The 24,007-nt window shown below is 40.8% G+C and overlaps 1 protein-coding gene and 1 long non-coding RNA gene across 3 annotated transcripts; one reads left to right on the top strand and one right to left on the bottom strand.

The window, feature by feature from the left end:
• Positions 1-440: 440 nt before the first annotated feature.
• Positions 441-23,806, top strand: ASNS (asparagine synthetase (glutamine-hydrolyzing)). Of its 2 annotated transcripts, XM_039523782.1 has the most exons (13): positions 441-649; positions 980-1,372; positions 3,762-4,057; positions 6,456-6,693; positions 8,980-9,165; positions 9,499-9,600; positions 12,373-12,500; positions 13,583-13,709; positions 15,238-15,344; positions 18,447-18,547; positions 20,774-20,855; positions 21,129-21,284; positions 22,602-23,806. In XM_039523782.1, the coding sequence occupies exons 3-13, from the start codon at positions 3,809-3,811 to the stop codon at positions 22,809-22,811; spliced, it is 1,686 nt and encodes a 561-aa protein (XP_039379716.1). In that variant the 5' UTR covers positions 441-649; positions 980-1,372; positions 3,762-3,808; the 3' UTR covers positions 22,812-23,806. The 2 variants fall into 2 exon arrangements, with proteins under 2 accessions (XP_039379716.1, XP_039379715.1); XM_039523781.1 differs by lacking the exon at positions 980-1,372.
• LOC120397618 lies at positions 2,155-4,020 on the bottom strand. The gene is made up of 2 exons (XR_005593893.1): positions 3,887-4,020; positions 2,155-2,483 (listed from the first exon to the last, which is right to left on the bottom strand). It is a non-coding gene; the product is annotated as an uncharacterized LOC120397618 (long non-coding RNA).
• Positions 23,807-24,007: the final 201 nt, after the last annotated feature.

The raw sequence follows: 24,007 nt of genomic DNA, 5'->3' as shown, positions 1-24,007 counted from the left end.
CCCTGGTTGATTTAAAGGCCCTGGGTCTCCCAACCACAGCCTTGCCCAAGGGCCTTTAAATCTTGAGAGACCACGCCTCTTCTGGATGATGCCATGCCCTCCCGGACTCCGGCAGTATCTATAAATTACTTTCACCCCTGCCTAGCAAGGCCATTTTTTGACACTATTGTTTAAATATTTGTATTTAATCTGGCACAGAACATGTGTGTGTTTGTGTGCGGGTCAGGGTGTCTGTTTGCTTACTGGAGAAACGTTCCCTGGGACCAGACTGCCAGGCTCCCCTGCCCTGCCCGGCCCGCTTGACGGGGAGGCGCGGGAGGTTCAGGAACTGGCTGGCGGCAGGTTGCTGAGTTAACTCTAGGGTCAGGGACCCACCAGGTGCTCAGCAGAGCCGCTCCCTGCGTGGCGGTGAGACGGGGCGGAGCAGCATGACGAAACCTCGCTCTGTGTTTCAGCAGCAGGAAGGCCGGGAGGAGGAGCCAGGTTTCGCCGGCTCTGCTCGGCAGGCCAGGAGGGGCGGGGAAGGCTATTGCCTCCGTCTGGCTGTCTGGTTAGCAGCATCCCGACCCTCCGGAGGGAGCAGGAGCCCCCCTAGCAGCAGCTGGCTGGGGGTTGCTGGAGCTTGCCCGGCGCTGGAGGCGGAGCAGAGGTAACGGGGCAGGGAGGAGGGCGGCGGCGGTTTGCTGTGCCCGGCAGCCGCTGGCTCTCCCCGGGAGGGCGCGCACCGCGTGGCTGGCGGGCAGGGCACTGGGGGAGCTGCTGCCGCCCGCCGCGCTGCTTCCCCTGGAGCGAGCTCCTCCCTGGTTTGTGCCTGGCCGGGGTGTGCTCTGCTCCCCGCCTGCCGGCTTGGGCTCCCCCCCGGAGCGCGCCCTCCGGCTGCGGGGAATGGCGCACGCCTGGGGCGGCTGAGCATAAAAGCCGTTTCAGAGGGTGGCATTGGTCACTCGCGTGAAGCATGTTAATGTCTTTCTTTTGCCAGCTTCTCCCGTAGGCCCCCATCCTCCAAACTCTTACCCGCCCGCTTAGGGACTGCTCATGGCACATGGCTGGAGGAATGGGGCTTTGCTGTGTGTGTTGCATTAGTGCCTAGAAGACCCGAAGGTTGATGGGTCCATTTTGCTAGGCGATGAATACACAGGTGCAGACACTGGTCCCTACTAAAGTTTGCGGATTAAAGTCCTGATCCTGTAAACTGGTTTGTGCGGGCATTTCCCTCGGCCCACAAGGAACCTCAGGCGCTGGGCTTCGTGTGGGCTGTGCAGTCCTTAAGAGGAGAGGCTTACTGACTCATTGCTGTGCAAAGCTGTACTTCTAAGAATTGCATCAGAGGAAGACACCAGTATTGCATCAGGCAGAGGATATGAAGAAAGCAGTACGTGTTACTTGGGCTGCGTATCACCGTTGAGACTACTGGGGAAAGGAGGGTTTTTAGATAAATTTTGATGAATGAAATGGGGTTACTTTCTATCCCCCCCATAAATTCACTCCATGGTCAAAACATTTGAAAAAAGTTGTCCTGCAGTGTTAAAGAGAGACTGCCAATTAGTCAATTAAAAATAAATTGAAAGTAGTTTTGAAGTACTTACATCTACCTCTGAGTCTGCCTGCCAATTTTTGTGGCTTGGCAACTCCATTTCCGTTTTCTGTTCACAATTCCTCCCCCCCCTCCCCCTCATGTCGCTGTGTGGAAGACCCACACAAGCAATAGAGGAAATACAAAATAGTGAAACAGCTGAATTGACTATGCAGAAAGTACCGTCAAATACACAAAGTAAATATGAGGAAAAACACGTTCTTCTGTTTTTTAAGTTTATCTCTTTTAAAATAGGGTATGTCTTCACTAGCGATGTTAAAGCGCTGCTGCGGCTTTCTCTCAGTGCTGTAAAAAATCCACCCCCACGAGGGAAGTAGCTACCAGCGCTGGTGCACTGTCTATACTGCCACTTTACGGCGCTGAAACGTGCAGCGCTCGGGGGTGTTTTTTCACACCTCTGAGCGAGACAGGCCAGAGGCTTGGTAATTGTTTAAAAAATTAAAGAAATCCCAAACACTCCCCCCACCCTACTCAATGGACTGAAGAATGGTTTTTAAGTTAAAAGGGTTGCTTGAACTGTTTGTACATTATATATGATGGAACACAAAATAGACATGGTGTAGAATCAAGCAGGTGGGTTTATTATGCACAGTGCTGTGTCACCTTGCTTATTAGTCTCAGAGACACTGGCAATCAATTGATTACAGTAGATTATATGGATTTTCCATGGGTGGAGGAAAGTGACGGGGTAGGTAGTCCCAAACCCCTGGATAGGTCTAGCAGGAAGACAAAATAAGCACAGTAGCCAGTAGTCAAAGATTACATAATGTCTCCGCCCATGGTTTCAGGTTAGTACTTCAAACAATGTATAAAATAAAATATATGTTGAATTCTGATTTGGGGTTCATAGGAATGAAGTAGCCCTTCTGATTGTCCAACAGGTACATACCTAGGGGTTAAAACAAAAAGACATTTGAAAAGTACATGGCAGTAGAAATTGTTTTTCAGTTGCTCATTTGTGCTTTTAAAGGCGGGCACTGGTATCGGTGGGAAGCAGTAGGGAGGATGTTATCTCATACTGACATGTTTGAACCTTTTCCATAAACTCAAGGTTGATGTGTGGGAAGAACATCTTCTACAGAAAGAATGGACCAGGCATAATAGGCCTCTTTCATTCCTTTGGTCTGTTGCAGCTTCAGATAAAGACACCAATTATGGCTCCCCACCTGGCTTTTTGCTGACCAAGCTTATTTTAGCAAAAAGCAAAGTTGTCTTTTGTTTGCTCTGTCTTTCTTAGCTAGTATTGTTCACTGTTTACTAGGTCTCTGGCCTCTTGGCCAAAATCTGGACTTCGTGCCTGTAAAAAGAACTAACCCAGTCTATATCAGGTTTTTACATAAACAGCATATGGATTCTGGCCCTTCAATATACATGTGATTTTAATAATGACCATTAACAAGGAAAACAGGAATAAAAATATTGCATATGTGGAAAATGTCTGTTTTCCAGATACACCTTGACATTTGGAATGTTTTGACTTGAGTGGTTCATTTCATAAGTTAAATTCACTAGATACACCTCTACCTCGATATAACGCGACCCGATCTAACATGAATTCGGATATAACGCGGTAAAGCAGTGCTCCGAGGGGGGGGGGGGGCGGGACTGTGCACTCTGGTGGATCAAAGCAAGTTCGATATAACACGGTTTCACCTATAATGCAGTAAGATTTTTTTGGCTCCTGAGGACAGCGTTATATCAAGGTAGAGGTGTATTTGCATTTGCCAGCAAGATCTTTTAAGAGTCTTCAGTCAAATTATCTAAACTTAGGGTAACTAAAGCTCTTGCTTATCAGACTCAGAAAGTCAGGTATGTCTGCCAGGTTAGGACCAAAACTAATTCCTACTTCTTGACCATATCTGATCAACCTATGATACTGTACTTGAAATATGAATTTGTGCTCTGTAAGCAAGAAACAATTAAAATAACCCACAGACATATTTACTGTATCTAAAACTGAGCTTAAACCTAGTTTCTTGGGCTGTGCAAGGTATACTGAAGTTTTCTTTCTGGGTTTTGTTTTTAATCAACCTTCTGTCAACAAGGCCTAAAAAAGTTATTCTTCATAAGACAGTGTTCAATTATTCATATTCAATAAATTAAAATATGCTTCCTAGGTATCTGTTGTAGCTAAAACACATATGATGACACATCTTTCTGTTAACAGGTTCTTCATTTTAAGTAGCTGTGACACAGCCTGCAAGAGATTTCAAAATGTGTGGTATCTGGGCCCTTTTTGGAAGTGATGAATGCCTTTCTGTCCAGTGTCTAAGTGCCATGAAAATAGCTCACCGAGGTCCTGATGCATTTCGTTTTGAAAACGTCAATGGCTTCACCAACTGTTGTTTTGGTTTCCATCGTCTGGCGATTGTTGATCAATTATATGGCATGCAGCCTATTCGGGTGAAGAAGTTTCCATATTTATGGCTATGTTACAATGGAGAAATCTACAATTTCAGACAGGTAAAAAACCCCAAAAACTGTGATCTGTAGTAACTCAGTGCTGGTGAAGATTTGGAACTTCTCTAAAACACTGGACTAGAATGTCAGAGTAAATCAAATGATGCAACTTCAAAAACAAACTGTTTGGGTGAAAATCTGGAGTCAATTCATAAGTACATGAGAGAGACTCAGAATATAATAGTCCTTCAAATATTTATAGTAAATAGTGACTATGTATAAATGGAAAGAGGAAAAATAACTTAGTAAAGAAATCTACTCCAATTTTAGCTTCCAAGGGGTAAGCGCATAGACAGTGCTTACTAATAAAGAATTTGGGAGTTAGAAAAAAAAATGTAAAATCCCCTCTCCCCCTCCTTCCTCCCCCCCACAAAAAGGCCTCTTAAATTTGGTATTCTGCAGATTATTTTGGGGGAGCTCTTCTGCTGTCCTAGTTGTATATTATTTATGTTTCTGCTTAATCTCATCATATCAGATGAGGTAGGACATGTCTTAAATATTCTTAATATAGATCAATACAGTGTTCACGATGGGCCAGATTTTCAAAAGTATTTAGGCACCTAAAAATGCAGATAGGGATCTAGTGGAATTTTCAAAACCACCTAAACAGGTTAGGTATCTAAGGGTATGTCTACACTTAAAGCGATGCAGCTGTATTGCTTCAGTGTAAATGTGCACTGTAGCAACGGGAGGGGTTCTCCTATTGCTGTAGTTAATCCGTCTCCCTTAGAAGTGGTAACTAGGTTGACGGAAGAATTCTTCTTTTGACATAACCCAGGGGTTAGGCCTGCATAGCTGCGTCTCTCAGCGGTGAGGATGTAGCTATGCTGATGTAAGTTCCCAGTGTAGACCAGTCCTGAATCTCATTGAAATGATTGGGTGTTGGGTACTCCACTTAGACATCTAATGGGATTCTCAAGAGTGCCTATCTACATCTTTAGGTACCTAAATACCTTTTGAAAACCTGGCACCATGGCCCTAATTTATTGTCTGGTTCTACCCATATCCTTAAAGTTATGCACGTTCATAAGTACCTTCCTGAATCCAGGCCTATATATAGTCAGTGACACCAGCATGTTAAATATGGAATGTTTGGGTAAATATCAGCTGTGATTGTTAGCAAAAGGCCCAACTCTGTAATGCTAACTCAGTCAGGCTCCCACTGATGTCACTGGCAGTGTGACGAACTAAGTGCTGCAGTGTGGGGCTTCTTCAGTGTCTGATTTTTGCAGTAAGCTACTGAGAATCATCCAACATACTGCAGAGCAAAGCAATGCTGAGTCCCTTGTATCAGCATTCTGCAATACTTGCTGTGTTCTGCACTATGTTATGGTCATTTTCAGTAGCACTTACTGCTTTCTAAAAACAGACTCTGAACATGAGTCTGCAGTTCTTAATCAGGCAAAACTTGCATTGCCATCAGTGGGAGTTATAAAATGATGTGTGCACTGATGTAGTTTTAAAAACAATTTGAGTAAAGACATTGATTTCCAGTTGGCAAGTATGTTTTTGGAGCTTATTTGTTAAAGAACCATAGGTGAGCTCCATGGTGACCAATGCCAAAATTCCCTTTGGCTTCAGTGAGGCCAAGATTTCACCTCATGATTTAAAAAGTATTATTAAATTATCAAAAATATAGTGATAGCAACTGTAAAAAAGGATACTGTCTTACAGGTTATTTTTAGATGATTTTCTACCATCCAGTAGATGGTTGAAATAATTTTTAAAAGTAGCACAACAAGGGCATGAAGCATACTCATGAGTCATGGCTGCTAAAACTTCTGGCATCTGAAACTGCTTTTTTTTGCTTATGGAAGAATCTTAAATTTCACCGAACAAATGTTGGTTTGTTTAACTGGAGGAATTAAAATTGGCAAAATGAAATTCTCAGGTCAAAGTATTATTCTTGTATTACGATGGTATTGTATAATTGAAGCAAATATGGTTAATTTCCAAAGGGCTTTAGAATTATTAATGAATTCAGCAACCCACACCCCTTTAAGGTAGATAAGTATTATTGTTCCCATTAAGAGATTTAATTTTAGATTAAGTGAGCTCAGTGTCTCTCAAAATCAGACACAGGGTGTCTCAAATTTTACACCCAGCAACTGAAGCACACACAATTTTAAGCTACCTTTGAAAATTTGTCCCTGAAGTGAGTTGCAGAGGACGTTAGCGGCAGAGCTGCGAATAGAATCCAGATAGACCTGAAACACAAGTGTATCCTTACCTTTGCTTAAATGAAAACATCTATAAAGTTTTAAAACTCTTATTCACAAAGTAATCTATATTCTTTTTTTAATTGCAAGTAAGTAAATGTTCCTTTTTATTTTAAATAAAAATGAATGCAGTCAGTGTCTGTGAATGCTAATCTCTTTTTCTTTCTAATTATTTTCTTTAGCTGCAAAAGCAGTTTGGATTTGAATATCAAACTTTAGTAGATGGCGAGGTAATCCTTCATCTTTACAACAGACGAGGAATAGAGCAAACAGCCTCCATGCTAGATGGTGTGTTTGCATTCATCCTGCTGGACACTGCAAACAGGAAAGTGTTTCTGGGAAGAGATACATATGGAGTCAGACCATTGTTTAAGGTGCTGACTGAAGATGGATTCTTGGGTGTCTGCTCTGAGGCAAAAGGTAAAATCAATAAAGTTCAATAATTTAGTAATCAACTTCAGCATACCGCTGTTGAGTCAAAATATAAAAAGTCTTGGAGGAACACAAATTTCATTCTCTTGATGATCATTAAGGATATATAAAAATGAACAACAAAATTATTGGTAATTGAATCTGGTTAGTATAAAATCATGTGGTTCCCATTTGTTTTTAAATGTAAATAGAACTCAAGATAGACATTTTATAAAATAGGAAGACTTTTTGAAGTTGAATAAATGGCCTTTTAACATAGCTAAAAATCAATTTATCTACTTTTACATAGTTATGATTGCCAGGTATCTTTATCTGATTTCAGAAAATATTTGAGGTCTTGATTGTGATCAATCTCAGTTAGACCTGATACTTCCACCTAGGGTGACCAGACAGCAAGTGTGAAAAATTGGGAGACTTTTTTTTTTTTTTTCTTCTTCTTGAGTGTAAGAGGGGAGAGGTGGAGAGGGGTATAGTTGCCTATATAACAAGAGAGGCCAAACTTACTGAGCCTCCGAGCCGTATACAAGAGGTTAGAGAGCCGCAAGACGTGCACAACCTGACCTGCTGGGCGGTGCCTGCTGTGATGCAGGGTTTCTGCACCAATTTGCCCCCACCGCCCACTGGGCTAAAGCCCCTACACCCCCTCTCCCCCCCCCCCCCCCCTTGCAGGGCAGAAGCCCCTAGTCCCACCACCCTACCACAGGATAAAAGCCCCGAGCTCCCCTCTGCCCACTCTTAGAGGGGGGTACGTTGGGGGCTCCGGGAGCTGCACTTTAACTGTAAAAGAGCCACATGCGGCTCACGCGCTACAGTTTGGCCACACTTTCTATATAAGACAAAGGCCCTAATATCAGGAAGGTCCTGATAACATTGGGATGTCTGGTTACTCTACTTCCACCCGTTTTGTTTTTCTAAAAATAAAGATGAAATGCTGGAACCATAGACATTAATATGTATAAACACTATCAAACTGGGATAGGAAGGGAGTTTATTTGAACAAGATACAAATAAATCTCTTGTCTCCTCACATTTACCCTTGAACTGCTGTATGTGTGTTTTGTTATTGGCATCCAAATTAGCTCGACCATTGTAATGATGCAATCTCAGAGACTCAATCCTACAGTCTTTTTTTATTTGTGCTTAACTGCCTATGGTATTTTTTTCCCCAATAAGGGCTCCTGGATTCAGCTCTCAGTTCCCTTCTGTATCACTGCTGAGATAACTTGATGTTTTGAAATTCAGCTGGCTATATCCAAATAACCATGTGGGACGTTCCCCGTTCAGTTTTTGCAAAATACTCCCTGTGATTTCACCAGAAGTTTGACGTGTAGAATTAAAGTAAAATATGGCCCTTGGCAATTTTAGTGCAAGTCTGATCCTGAGGCCTTTATTAGAAACAACACATTCAGGTTCTGAGTCTATAATTTAGTAATTATGAAATTGCTAAATTGATATAAAAATTACTTTATTTTAATATCAACTCTGTAGTAACTTTGGCCACTTACTGATTTTTGTTAACCTCTTTTAGGTTTTATATGTAAATTTGTTAATTTCTCTCTTTCAAGCTCACACAGGCAGTAAATGTACTGCACTTGACCCTGTCACTGTCTTCAATTATGCCATATTTTCCCTAAAACATCCCAGTAGTAAAATACTACTTAGCAGTTAGAAGCTGAGTTATAGTAAAGTTTGCCCTGTGCTGCACTGAGACCTGATCCTGTGTCATGCAAGTCAATGGGAGTTTTGACACTGACTTCAATAAGCACAGGACCAGCCCCTTTGGTGCATTAGGGGACAAAGTGAGTGCCAAGAGCCTCTTTCCCCACACAGGCAACAAGGTAGGTAGGGTTTCTCCATAGAGTTAAAAGATAATATGGTAGCCTCTGAACCATGACCCCAGTGAGGTTGTTGTCTGTTGTTTTGGTGGCTTGATCATAGCTAGATGGGGGAATCATGTGCTGCATGCTGCTGTTAGCAGCAAGTGCTAGTTACAGGGCACACCCTATCTATGTTTGCAGTTCACTTTGTTGCAACTCTAAAACATGTCTCAACCCAATCTGTTGTTGGCAGGACTCCTGCACCAGAGGAGGTCTCAGGCAGCATATTTTTTTTTCTCATCATTGTACCAGCCAGGGCAGAATTAGACTATAATAGATAATCTGGAGAAAAATATTTTGGTTCTAATTTTAAGCAGCTCAGGAACTATGGTGAGGGGCATGGTAAATACTCAGAAACTCCTGAAAATTTCTTCTCCATATGTTTTCATGTCTGCAGGTCTTGTCAACTTAAAGCACTCCATGTCCACTTGTCCTAAAGTGGAGCCTTTTCTTCCGGGACACTATGAAGTGTTGGATTTAAAACCATCTGGCAAAGTTGCATCAGTGGAACTGGTAAAATTTCATAGCTGTAAAGATGAACCTCTGCATGCTGCTTATGATACAGTGGAAAATCTGCCTGCAGGTAACACAGCAAAGAACTGATTTTTATAACCTTGTTTTAAATTAATCAGAATAATTCATTACTTAATTTTTCATGAACATGTAACATGTATTGTGTGGCGTAAGTGGTAGAATTATTTGGCAAAGAGCTGAAAAGAAACCTTATACTGTACGGGTGTGATACTTGGGAGCTCTCTTTGTGTGTGACTGCCTGCGAATATATTGGAGCTCCTGCATCCTTGTCTGAAATTTATTTGATAGCAAAGAATGTTGTATTCTTATTTAGTTTAGTCCAGCAAAGCCTTAATGGAAACCCCCTGAAACAAAGCTATTTGCTTGTTTCCTGTTGTGGCAGGTTTGGATCTTGAAACCGTGAAAAGCAACATTCGGCTTCTGTTTGAAAATGCTGTTAAAAAACGTTTAATGAGTCACCGAAGAATTGGCTGTCTTTTGTCAGGTAAATAGCACAACTTAGAATGATTATACTTTTCTTCCCTGCTCTCTTCTCTTGTTATGCTCATACAAAGCACGTGGGATCTTTTCAGGAGAAGGCAAATACGCCGCATTTATTGAAAATACAAGACTTAGCATATGCTACACACACTCTCGCCCTCTTTCCCCCCCCCCCCCCCGCCACTTGATGTTTATAGTTACCAGTCTGTTGTATCTTGAGTTAATTTAAATTGAGCACGAGTGAGGAGCTGGGCTCTTGTCGGTTGTGATCCGATGCTCCGAGGCTTTGCAGGACTGAACCCAGAGTTCCATGGAAAACACCCCAGCTTTATAGTTGTAAATTCCCATTTGAGTTGATGCATTTTGCAATGTCATCCTGTAATCATTAGTCATTAAGTGGTGTTAATCTTGGGGTTTTCTGCTGTTATCATTTGATGGTTATTGCCGGGCTTCCCATCGTTATCTTCTATTTGTTGTCTCGCCTTTGGGGGGTGCCTGCCTCACCTCTGAGGTCATCAATGCTGCTAACATGTTTAGCATTGGATACAATGGATGTTTTCTGGTTGTCTCCTGGTCTTTCCAAATCTCTCACTTTTTCTTGATGATCTGGAATTTGTGATGGCTTTCATACCTTATCTTTTTCTAATGCATGCATTCCCCATTCACACAAACAATCTCTTACAGAAACCTTCAAAGGTATACAGACAGCATTTTATATTCAGCAGAATACATTGTAAATCAAGCCTTGCTAAATCTTATAACTAAAACACTTCACATTGGGGCGTCAGGCGCTCAACATTTCTTCTAATCTCCTTAACATAGATACAATACAAGATCCTGTTTCTTACTTACTAAAGCCTTAAAACAAAGAAATGTATATTTAACTAGAGTGCCTAATTTGTAAGACATATAGGAAACCATAGTAGACATTATAACTTATCGTAAAACTAAAGAGTGACCATAATTAGTTGTTCTGGTCTGTCATTCCTTTCTGCTATTCAAAAAGGGTGTCTGACAGGGTAAAATCAAATCATACATTAATTCTCATAGTACAATTATAAAATCCTGCTCCTACACTCCCTCTCCCCCCCCCCCCCCTCCAAATAAATAAATAAAGTGCTTACTTACTCTGGTCTGTCTGTGATGCATCTAAAATAACAGGACTTCTAATAAAATTTTTGGTAGGCAGAAAAAGTACAACAGAAATGTGAAGGAATTTTTGAAAATTGTTGTGGTCTTTATTGAGCTTCTTACTATATTATTATAGCTAATGGAACCTGAGCTGGGATGTTGGATTGCAGAGTGCCTGGCCAGCTTTCACTAAGAAGATACAAAACCAACACTTTAATCAGTGCTAATCCAATGTACTCATAACATTATAGGGGTTTTTAGTGAGGGTAAATATCTTATAAAAATGAGACATCGCTGTACTATTACAAGGTAAATCTACAGAAGCCTCTCTATATACTCCAGAAAAGAGGGGAAGTTGGAAAATTGGGTGTGGAGATGGTTTCTTTTCTGCCTTTCCCCTCCCCTCGTGTATGTTTGTGGGGGCAGAGAGGGAGAAGGCATGTCCTGTGTGTACTGACTTAGGGGTATCTGGGCCAAAACTAATACTAACTTTTTCAAAGGGTGTAATCTGAAGTCCAGAAGGAAGTTCAGTGTCTTGGCTGGGAGGCAGTGTTCTTTAGTGGTTAGGCATTTACTGTAGAATCCAGGTATCTGCTGTCTAGTCTTGGGTCTGACATTTGATTCACTGCAGTTTTTTTTTTTTTTTTTTTTAAGGAGTTCTTACTGACAGGTAGAGTTAAGGTAGGTTGTGCATGTGTGTATGCATGGCATAATGACACATGTTCACTATGTATCTTATTGTATTGGAATGAGGCAGGGCTCAATAGAAGCCATTATTAGTTTGACAAGTGCTGCTAACTCCTTTCATTTACCTACATAAAAGCTGGGAAGGGTATTATGGTGCTAGGGATGGGACAGTGTCCATCTCTTTCTCCCCCGCCCCCCCCCCCCCCCAAAAAAAAAAAAAAACTTGAGCCAAAACTATTTCAAAATGCAAAGTTCTCAAGTTACAGCAGCATAGTCAAATCTCCATAAATACAATCTAGGTACACACTAATTGTGTGTTATTTATACAACTATTGCCCTGTACATGCAGTTTCAACAGTGTGTTTTACCAAGGGATGTGGCAGTAAATGAGATAAGCACGAAGAGTTGTACATTGTGCTTTTAAAATGGCAAGAAGGATAGTGAAGCTGAGGGTGGGTGTGCCAGATGGCTGGAATGGTAGCTGCAAGCAGAAGAGAGAGTTGGGGACTGTGAGCAGGCCAGAACTGTCAAAGCTGAGGGGGCAAGTAGAATCTTAGGGAGAACGATTGTTAGCAGTAGGTGGAAGCATAGTCATGAAGGAGATGAGAACAGTTTTGTATTTGAGGGGGTGGGAAATCAGTCCAATCTTGGCAGGATGGGCAGAGAGAAGGTATGTTTATTTGGAATCATTATACCACCATGGAAGATCTATTTGTGTAGTAAGAAAAAATTAGTTGCGGTTCCTGGACAGCACATAAACTAGTAATTGCTACTACAGCTGTTCCACTGAAATTGTACAGTGCCGTCTTTTTCTTCTAGAGCTCTGTTCCACCCTCATTTGTACATCGTGTCTTGGATTCACACACAATTTAAAAAGCAAGACCTATGTAAATCATGTTTCCATTGTACAGGTGCTTGTACCTTAAAAACATAACGAAATAAATTGTTTTGCTGATAGGGGGTTTGGATTCCAGTTTGGTTGCTGCGATGCTCCTGAAACTGATGAAAGAAGCAAGCGTCAATTACCCTTTACAAACCTTTGCCATTGGAATGGAAGACAGTCCTGATTTATTGGCTGCCAGAAAGGTATAGTAATATTTTTGTCTTCCGTTACAGTTAGTGTGCTCAAGCTGAATAGAGAATACTGCTTTTACATTACCTGTATAAGGTCACAATGTGTCCTGGATGTAGTCTTAATCCTCTTTTGGATGGAATCAGAATTTTTGGTAAAACTAAGTTTGCACAGCATTGGTTTTGCTGCTTAATTAAATCTTAATTAAATTACAGAAATAGGTTGGTTTTATTTTTGTTCTTATATATTTTAAAAATCTTTTTGTGACCAAAACTGTCACTGAGTTATTACTACAAGGGACAGATCTAGGGAGTTCTGCCATAATACCAGGAGTGGGTAAAATGTGCTTTTGTTGCAGGCATGATTGGGCGGACAAAAAAAAAACAGACTGCAGAAATTTGTGGGACATCACTAAATGGTTTCAGCATGATTTGTTTTATTTTTTTAATGGTAAAAATTGTTTTTATAATATATAAAAATATTAACTTTTTTTTTGCTAGCATGGGGGAATCTGTCTTTCTTGCAGGATCTAAGGTTTTTGCGGGGGGGGAGGAGGATAAAAATGTAAGAAAAAAATGTGTGAGCAGGTGGAAGTGGGTATTGCGGGAAGGTATGGGAACAGGATTAAAAAAATAGTCTCACGCAGGGCCATGCTTTCAAAGATTCCTTAATTCTGCCCCCATTTGTGGCTGAGTCCAAGGCTAAACCACTAAACTTTTAGATCTTGGAAGAATCACTGGAAGTGTCTCATCTAGCATCTGCGAGTGTGTTAGTTGCCAATGAACTTGTAGTTTAGACAAATCTTTTGGGGGGGCACTGTGCTGTGTTTTAGGCCATGTCGTAATTAAAAAAACATGTCACAGCCATTACAGAGTCGACTGTACTTTGTGTAAACATTGGGGTTAGAATAAATTGTAATTTTGGAAATATTTTCCACTGCAGTTTATAGTGGATATCCATTTTATTTTCTTCCTGTCTTAATCAGTTATGTAATTTTTGTGGCAGAAGAGCTCTGGCATTTTAGTGATGTGTTGTGGATGTTTGCAAAGCACTTTGGGTTAAAAGGCAAGTTAGTAATGTAATCTGTTATAAACAGGTAGCTGCTTATATTGGCAGTGAACATCATGAAGTAATATTTAATTCTGAAGAAGGCATTCAGGCATTAGAAGAGGTTATTTTTAGCTTGGAAACATATGATATTACAACAGTAAGAGCTTCAGTTGGTAAGTTTTTGTTTGTTTGTTTGTTTTTTTTTGTTTTTTTAATATACTCTTTACTAAGTATTGTTTTACACAAAAGGTATTATCTTTGTATACTGTCTAACATCAGAGAGGACCTGGGAGCCAGAAACCCTGATTTCTATTTCCAACTTTGTCATTGTCTCAGGGCTTTTCTGCAAAAACACTTATTTCATGGCAAGCTGGGGTGTAAATCTACTTAATACTAGCCTGCCGTGAACTAATTACGTGGATCCTGCTGCCGCGCACTAACAGTTCCTAGTGGTCTTTGATCTATTCTTCTTTGAAACAGGAGTAAATCAGAGGTCACTAGGGAACTTTTAATGCATGGCAGCAGGGTCCACGCAGACACTTTATTTTGTGGTAGGCTAGCGCGGGCTAGAATTAGACTACAGTTTGTGGTGAACTAAATGTTTTTGTAGACAAATCCTCCATGTGGGACCATGGCAAGTTATTTGTCTTACTGGTAAGACAGGTATAACAACATTTACATTCCTTTGAGGTTTATTGAGGCTTTGAGATCCTTAAATGAAAGACAGATTCAGATTTTAAGGCCAGAAGGAAATATTAGATCTAGTGTGACCTCCCGTAAAACACAAGCCATAGAATCTCATCCATTTACTCCTGTTCTGAACCAAAAACTTCATGTTTGGCTAAAGCCTGTCTTCCAGAAAGGCAGGCACAGTTTTGTGAATTCAGAATATACGTACTACTTTGCCATAACAAATATGGAAACAAATCATTTTTCCAATTTTTTTCACATTTTTTTTGCATTCAAATGTGATTTTAGTATGACAGTGTAGTAGAACTCCTGGAAATAAACACCTGTTAATGAACTCGGTCTTAAAAAATAAATAAATAAATAAATAAAAATAAAACAAAAATTATTCTATTACTAAATCATGTGGAAAGGTTCAATGGGGAGAAGGCTGAATTCATTGTATGTATATGAAGAGAATAGAGAGAATTTATTAGTACAGTGCTTTGGAAATGAAATGGACTATACAGTATAACTGTTAAGATAAACTTACAGCGGTAATAAATATTTGATTGGTTATTTTTATTCTTACAAACATAAGCCTTAATTCAGGAAAACATCCCTATTCAGGATAGCACTCAAGCATGTGCTTAACTTTAAGCGTGTACTTAAGTCCAACTGACTTCACTGGGACTTAGCTTTCCTGAATCAAGGCCACTTATAGATATATTTTTCCCTTCAATTGTTTGAGTTTTAAGGACTAGTTATAGGAAAGCATGCACCATGGGAACAATTTAGATACAGAAAATATACCTAAAATGATATGAGTTAGTGATATTTTAATGGCATTGAAAGGCAGAAAGAGTTGCTGCTGTTGTGGATTTCAGCTGTTTCCCCCTCATTTCTAATATGTAAGAGAAGCACTGAAACACGAAATCAAAATGACTGTGTAGGCTGTACTTCTGAAGTCAGTCAATTTTGTTCAGTTATAACTGAATTTACAGTAACTTTGTAAATCTGATTTTATTGTTTTAGGTATGTATCTGGTTTCCAAACACATACGCAAGAAAACAGACAGTGTGGTCATTTTCTCAGGGGAAGGCTCGGATGAGCTTACACAAGGCTATATTTATTTCCATAAGGTAACAACAACATTTTGTTCACAAAGGAAAAAGGGTTCTTCTTTGTGCATGCCCATATTGGGCCACAATAATCAGAAAAGAGTCCTTGGAATACATTAATTCTTGTTGGTGCTGGTGCTTTATATCTACTTACAAGTAAATAATGTATTAAAGTGGATAAATAAGTATTCATCTTGCAAACACTTTTGCACACAAGCTGTTGTGCATGTGAGTACAGCAAGTTGCACCTTAGGCGCATTTAACATGCACTAATTCAGCTTTGCGCAGTCGGCAAAAACGGGAAAAAAAGAAAAATAACAGTATAAAAACTGCATCTGTAGTGTGGACAATTTCGCCCGCCATTCAACTCAATGAGTGTTTCACTATATGCGGTTTTTGCTGTACGTGCTAACTGCGGAAGAGAACCCCTGCGTAAGATGAGACTTGCCTGTAATCCCACTGAAGTCAAATAATACAGTTTTAAGAGAACATCACCAGCTGTGTCCAGGGTCCAGACATTTCCTTTTTCCTCCTATTATAGAATATTCCTTTTGGAGATTATGCATTTTTGTAATAAATAAATTCATAGAATCTCAGGATTGGAAGGGACCTCAGGAGGTCATCTAGTCCAACCCCCTGCTCAAAGCAGGACCAAACCCAACTAAATCATCCCAGCCAGGGCTTTGTCAAGCCTGACCTTAAAAACCTCTAAGGAAGGAGATTCCACCACCTCCCTAGGGTAACCCATTCCAGTGCTTCACCATCCTACTAGTGAAAAAGTTTTTCCTAATGTCCAACCTAAACCTCCCCCTCTGCAACTTGAGACCATTACTCCTTGTTCTGTTATCTTCTACCACTGAGAACAGTCTAGATCCATTCTCTTTGGAACCCCCTTTCAGGTAGTTGAAAGCAGCTATCAAATCCCCCCTCATTCTTCTCTTCTGCAGGCTAAACAATCTCAGTTCCCTCAGCCTCTCCTTGTAAGTCATGTGCTCCAGCCCCCTAATCATTTTTGTTGCCCTCCGCTGGACTCTCTCCAATTTATCCACATCCTTCTTGTAGTGTGGGGCCCAAAACTGGACACAGTACTCCAAATGAGGCCTCACCAGTGCTGAATAGAGGGGAATGATCACATCCCTCGATCTGCTGGAAATGCCCCTACTTATACAACCCAAAATGCCATTAGCCTTCTTGGCAACAAGGGCACACTGTTGACTCATATTCAGCTTTTCGTCCACTGTAACACCTAGGTCCCTTTCTGCAGAACTGCTGCCCAGCCATTCGGTCCCTAGTCTATAGCAGTGCATGGGATTCTTCCGTCCTAAATGCAGGACTCTGCACTTGTCCTTGTTGAACCTCATCATATTTCTTTTGGCCCAATCCTCTAATTTGTCTAGGTCCCTCTGTATCCTATCCCTACCCTCCAGCATATCAACCACTCCTCCCAGTTTAGTGTCATCTGCAAACTTGCTAAGGGTGCAATCCACACCATCCTCCAGATCGTTAATGAAGATATTGAACAAAACCGGCCCCAGCACCGACCCTTGGGGCACTCCACTTGATACCGGCTGCCAACTAGACATGGAACCATTGATCACTACCCGTTGAGCCCGACCATCTAGCCAGTTTTCTATCCACCTTACCGTCCATTCATCCAGCCCAGACTTCTTTAACTTGCTGGCAAGAATACTGTGGGAGACTGTATCAAAAGCTTTGCTAAAGTCCAGAAATAGCACATCCACTGCGTTCCCCTCATCCACAGAGCCGGTTATCTCATCATAGAAGGCAGTTAGGTTAGTCAGCCATGACTTGCCCTTGGTGAATCCATGCTGACTGTTCCTGATCACTTTCCCTTCCTTTAAGTGGTTCAGAATTGATTCCTTGAGGACCTGTTCCATGATTTTTCCAGGGACTGAGTGAGACTGACTGGCCTGTAGTTCCCTGGATCTTCCTTCTTCCCTTTTTTAAAGATGGGCACTACAATAGCTTTTTTCCAGTCATCCGGGACCTCCCCCGTTCGCCATGATTTTTCAAAGATAATGGCCAATGGCTCTGCAATCTCATCAGCCAACTCCTTTAGCAGACTTTTTTTTTCTACAGTTTTAAAAGCAAATTTAGAGTTGGTTAAGGTGCCAGCTGGAGACTGAAGAACAGATCTTCAGCAGTGTAAATTGTCATAGCTCACTGAGTTCAATGAAGCTCTGACACTTTCCACCATCTGATGATCTTCTCATTAATTCCTCTGTTTATTTATGGAATAGGGACAGTCCTGTCATAGTGCAGGTTTTCCCCATACTGTCCTGCTAATGTGTGTGTGCCAACACTGACTTGCAGAGACCACTTCTAAGGATAAACAAACAGTTCAGTCTTCTTTCCCGGCAGTTCTTGGCCTCTGTACTGAGACTGCCAAGTGTGAAGTCAAAGGAGCTATGCTGATTTACATTAGATGAGAATCTGGCCTAAACATTTTATACTTTTTGTGCAGCAAATATCACTTACATCCTCTTGGCTTGTGGTGAGAACTGTCATAGTAACAGATATACAATCTTAAAAAAAAAAAAAATCAGCATCTCCATGTAACTGCTTCCAAAACAAATTTTATTGAGGAGGTTCATTATTTGAGTCCTTAGGGCCCTGTTCTGAGATCGCTTATGGCCTTCTTGGATTCCTGAGAAATTTGAATAGAAAGAAGACACTGGGGCAGTTTTGTCCAAATCCCTGTAGAATGTGTTGTAGCTTTTGGGAAATACACAGGGCACATGCTATTTGTACAGTAATAGAGTAAGCCCATGAGAATGAGCATGCATGTTGCGTGTTTCTATAAAAGTGAGGAAGGTTGGGGAAAGGAGTCCTAATCATCCAATTGTATGTATTCTCCTCAAATGTTTGCAGATTGTGAAATAAGTTGGCCTGCAGTGAAAATTTATGTACCAGTTGCTTTAACATCCATGCCCTAAAAGTGTGTAGCATATCATTGTACTATCGAATACGCTGCAGAGTACAACTTCTCCTTCTGTGCAAAGAAATCACTGGAAATCCATATATGCTACAGAAAATTCTCAAAGTAGCAATACAGCCATGCAATATATATGTGTGTGCACTACGTATGCATGTATGTTACAGGCCCCGTCTCCTGAAGAAGCTGTGGAAGACAGTGAGCGGCTTCTGAGAGAACTCTACATGTTTGATGTACTTCGTGCAGACAGAACTACTGCAGCTCATGGGTAAGGCCTGTTTAGGCTCCCACAGACCACAGTTACACATGTAGTTTAATAATCTAAGTAGACTAGGATCTTAACGATCTTGCTGTCCTCTGTGAAATTACAAACATCTGAGCAGTGGTGCATTTGGTAGCATGTAGAGGGAAATATTACCCTCAATTGCCTTCATCTATAAATTCAGTATCTTTTAAGGGACACGTGTGTTAGCTGTTTATTGGTGGGACCAGGATCTGGCCATAAAAGCTTGTGTGAGAGGAAAGCAATATCCTTTTTTGTGGTTTCATGTAAGAAAAAACAAACAGAAAAAGATACTCATTAAAAGTCTCCGATAGAAGGCTGGAGAACAGTATAAAGGTACATACCAAGATTAAATTGGATTTGTATCCTGAAGGAATCCAGGTGGAGCATTCATAGCATTGTGCATAACTGATCATATCAAATGCACCAGGTTGCTATTCTGCCAATTGATGCAGGAAAAGCCTTTGTCTAGGAGGAATGATCTTTGTTGTGAGCAGTACAAAATATTTACTATATTTAGAAATGTTAATATTTGGGGGGGGGGAATGGCCCTTTGTGACCAAGATTAAAATCAGAACGTTTTAAAAATAACTAAAGAAATTAGGCAATAGATTTATATACATTTTGGACCTCTGGCATAAACAACAGGGATGCATCTGAACATTAAGGAATGGAAACTGGAAGGAAAAAAAAAGGAAATAGAGTATTAATAAAGAAGCTGGATAGATATAAAGGGAAGGAGGATCTTGTGACTAAAACACAAGACTTGGGCAGTCAGGAGATCTGGGCTCTGTTCTTGGCTCTGCCACAGATTTGTGCAACCATGAGCAAGTAAACCTCCTTGTGCCTTGGGTTTCTCCATTTTAATAATGGGGAGACTGCATGTTGCGCTGATGACTGGCTGCTTACTCAGGTTTGTTTATTTTCATACTTTGAATTGCCTTTTGCTTGAAGAGCTGCAATTGCCTTTTCTTGTTATACAGAAGTTTGTGAAATGCTTTATAGAACAATTGGAAAGACAAGATCCCTGCTCTGATAACTTCTAGTTAAATGTAGATGTGATGTGAGAAATAGGGGTAACAGTCAGTATGAGGGGCAAAGAAGTATAAACAGTTAAAGATGCCTATCACCTGCAGAAAATATATAGCAGCAGATTCTCATTTATGCACATTGAACAATCTTTGGCTGAAACTGAAAAGTCCTAACCTCTTACTCGGTATACAAGGGTAGGAAGTTCAAGCCTCTGCACTCAAATATTACTAAACCATAGTCGTTCTTCAAGGGCATACTGCATGTTACCTGCAGTAGGTCTTTAATTTTTTTGTGAGGAGAAAAACTAAGAATAATAAACTCAGGTTTGGAAGGCACCAAGTTACACTGGACCACTTCCCCAGCTGACTTTAAGTGTAGCTACACTGACTTGCACAGGCTGAGGTCCTGGCCCATTACGTTACATGCTTTAAACTAACATGCCCTGCTGCAAGTACAGGAGTGATTGATGCAAGTTCCTTGCTTCCAAAGGCAAAATTCTTATCAACACATTTGTCACCTCAAATATGAAGTCTTAGAAATGATACTAGTTATCTGTCTCCACAACATATTGGGCCCGAACATAAGCAGTAGAGGGCTCAGTGCTTCTGCACATGGAACTCTTGCAGAAGTTAATGGAAATTCTGCATGAGAGCATTGCAGAATCACTATAAATGTCTTTATGGTTTCCACACGTGCATCTTTATTGCTATCATGTTTGAAAGCTAAACTCGGGTATGCTTTTGGGTGAAACTAATGCATCTCCTCACAGGCAACTTGCTGGTTTTTGACAGATCTTTTAGGATTACAGGATTTTTTTTCAGTGTTTATATGCAAAATGCATTGTTTTATGGAGGTCTTTGTGGAACCTACTGTAGGAATTCCCACATTTTTGCATGATATCAAACTTTCCAATAGATGGCAGCATACACTGTGACAAAATTCTTGGACTTTTTTGGTTGATAAATACTGTGCAGATGGTTTACTGGATTGTACAAATTGATTAATTGGAAATTAAATTTTGAGCATAAGTGAAATATTCATATATTAAAGTACTAAGCCTTGTATTCCTTCTGCTGTTCAAAATAAATGGATGTTAACAGTTCTGGAATTCTAAACTAATGTGTCTTGGGATTGATGTAGTATGTTTTCTAATTTAATTTTTTTTGTTTTGTTTTTCAGTCTTGAACTGAGAGTCCCGTTTTTGGATCACAGGTTTACTTCTTACTACCTATCCCTGCCAGCAGAACTCAGAATTCCAAAGGTATTCAAACCTACACAGCACCCAAAAGGCATATTGGAGATTAAGGTTGTGATCCAGCAGAGCATTAAGCAGGAGTAATCCTATAGAATTTAATGGTACTGTTCACATGCTTGATTGCTTTGCTGGATTGGTGCCAATGGCCTGATCTTTTTATTGAATGGGCTTCAAAAGGGGAAGATGTATTTTAAAAATCTAGCCTTAAAAATTGTCTTGTAGGGTTCGTTACACTTAGGTTCCTAACATTCACAGCATTGTTATGTGTCCTATCCATAGGATGGAATTGAAAAACATCTCTTGAGAGAATCGTTTCAGGATTCCAACTTGCTTCCGAAAGAAATACTCTGGAGACCCAAAGAAGCCTTCAGTGATGGTATAACATCTCTCAAGAAGTCTTGGTTTTCAATTCTCCAAGATCATGTTGATCTCCAGGTACACCTATTTATGTTAATTATTGCTTGTTATCTACAGTACCATATGCTTTCATGCTATGTTTTAAAGCCATTGCAGGTATATTAGAAATTGCATCAGCCAGTGAAAGGTGGAATTTGCATATAGTCCAGAATATAAATATTTGAACTGAAGTTCTTGAATTGCCATTTGTTCAAGAATATTACAGGAGTAAGATTGCTTTTAAGAAATGAAAGTACTTCAGGGTATGAAAACTGTTGTAGTGTGTGGTGAAATTTTCGGTGGAAAGAAACGATAAAATCTCATGAACAGGACCGTGAAAGGCAGTTGATATGCTTAAGTGAAGGAAATAGCTGGATTGCAAATATATGTGTGTTTAATTTATGGATAAACTTGCTGGATTCTGAGTTTCATGTGAGAAATGAATGCTGCAGCTGTGGTACTGTGGGAAATCCTTCAGTTTAGGGCAGCTGCTGTAGTTTATACATTTATAGCACCTCTACCTGCTGTTCCCAGTTGCAGAGTTAATGCAGTGTCAATTTTTGGTAGCCACACTTGGTTGTAGCATAGCTAGGCCCTTTTTGGAGCTGAAATCTCTTCTTACCGAGCCAGGCAGTGTAACTGCAGCTACACTTGCTTAGCACAGGGGATTGTGTGTAAATGATCACTAGTGGTAAAACGTAGTGCCCACCTTACGCTAGCCTGTGGGTGAGAGTCACCTCTGTTGGTGCCAGTGCAGTTTACACCCTTGTACTACCGGGAAAGCTGCCCTTGTTGAAATGGAGGCTGCAGGAGACTTGACCTCTGCACTCCCACTCCTGGGGTACTCTCTGCCACTGGAAGCCTGCAGACTGGGTTGTGCTGATTGGAGTGAATTGGGATCCATTGAATGCAGGCAGAGGAGAGAACCTATCAAGAAGCAGATAACTGCGTAGCCTAAGCTTGCTCAGAATCATTCAATAGAGAGAGAAAGGCAGGAAGGAATTGGGGAGATACTTTAGTAAGTTTACTAGAAAAGAATCTTATCTTTAAAAAAGTTGACACCTACTGTGGCGCCAGAAACAATATTGCACTAATAGGGCCATTTATGAGACTAATTATCAATAAAGTTGTGCAGATCAGGCTCACCTTGAGCTCAGGGGGAGCTATGTGCACATCCTAGGGTAGAATTTCACTTTTTAGAAAGCTTTTAATCTCTTTCTGGAATATAAGGAACGGTGGAGTTAATGGTAAATCCTACTACACTGGGATGATAGTATTTCGACTGCAGCTAATGGTCTGGTGAATAATTTATAAAGCAACTTCACAGATTAATTTTTATTTCACTCTTGCCCATAGGTTGATGACCTTCTGCTGGAAAAGGCAGCAGAGAAATTTCCTTTTAATCCTCCTAAGACTAAAGAAGGTTACTACTACCGCCAGATCTTTGAGAAGCACTACCCTGGGCGAGCTGACTGGCTTTCCCATTACTGGATGCCAAGATGGATTGAAGCTACAGATCCTTCTGCTCGCACATTGAAACATTACAAATCAGCTACCAAAGAATAAGCATTCCAGTAATTTTGAAACAGAAATTACTTGTTACCAAATGGCTCTATCTGCGCTAAAGCTGGTCATGCACCCAATAGTTTAAAGAATATTCAAAATGGATTTGGACAGTGGTATTTAAGATGGAAAAAGCACTTTTTAGCCAGTATAATAGTGTGAAATTCACCCCACTGCAGAGGGCTTGCACAAAGACCTCTGCCTCACTTAAACTACAACTCTGGTCTGAAAAACTATTCTGTGAAAAGGGCACCATCTTGCTTAGCAGTTCTGCCCCTTGTTCATACTCAGTCAGACTGGCTGACTTCAGTTACAAACATACATGTATTTTTAACATAAAGCCTCCTTGGAAGACTTGAATGGCTCATACGATGTGTGTTCGCCCGAATTTCACCTTGGGGGTATAAAATGAGCATTTATGGACTGGACATTCTGTCTAGGCTCCTGTGTTTAAAAACTGTAGCATTCATGCTGTTACTGTAGACATTGGGCAAGATCTACAGAGAATTGCAAATTCCTACAGGTACAGCGAGGCACCTAGTAGAATTTACAGAAGTGCCTAAGCAAAGTCAATGGGAGGTAGGTATCTAACCTGCTTAGGCACTTCTGAAAATCCCACTACATTCTCATTAGGCACTGGTGGGTATGTCTACATAGGGATAAAAAACCTGCAGCTGGCCTGGGTCCACTGACTCAGGCTCCAGGACTGAAAAATAGCTGTCTAGATATTCAGGCTGGAGCTTGAGCTCTGGGACCCTGCAAGGGTGGAACATCCCAGAGCTCGGGCTGGAGCCTGAGCCAGAATGTCCACACAGCAATTTTTAGCCCTGCAGTCCCTGCCAGCAAACCAAGGCCAGCCATGGCCATGCCGTGGGACTTTCATCCTGCATTAACATATTTGAAATATCTTTGTAGATCTGGCCTGTCTATACATATAGTGGTAATGGGTTTGATATAAGAATTTGAAACATGGAATAAAATTGGCCAGTTATATCCTTTTTGTTTCTACCTCAAGGGCTTGATTTTTGAAAGCTGTATGGGGTTTTAACTTCATGATTCCTATTGATTCTAATGTGAGTCAAGTGGCTACACACCTGCACAACATTTGGGGAAATTTAGGAGTGAGAATAAAAAGTGTCACTTACAAGGGAACACACAAGTAAGTGGAACCTCTGAGATATTGCTGGGTCCACCCTGAA

The sequence above is a fragment of the Mauremys reevesii genome, linkage group 2, assembly GCF_016161935.1.
Source record: "Mauremys reevesii isolate NIE-2019 linkage group 2, ASM1616193v1, whole genome shotgun sequence".
NCBI classification, from domain to species: domain Eukaryota; kingdom Metazoa; phylum Chordata; order Testudines; family Geoemydidae; genus Mauremys; species Mauremys reevesii.
This window is presented reverse-complemented; position numbering and strand designations above follow the sequence as displayed.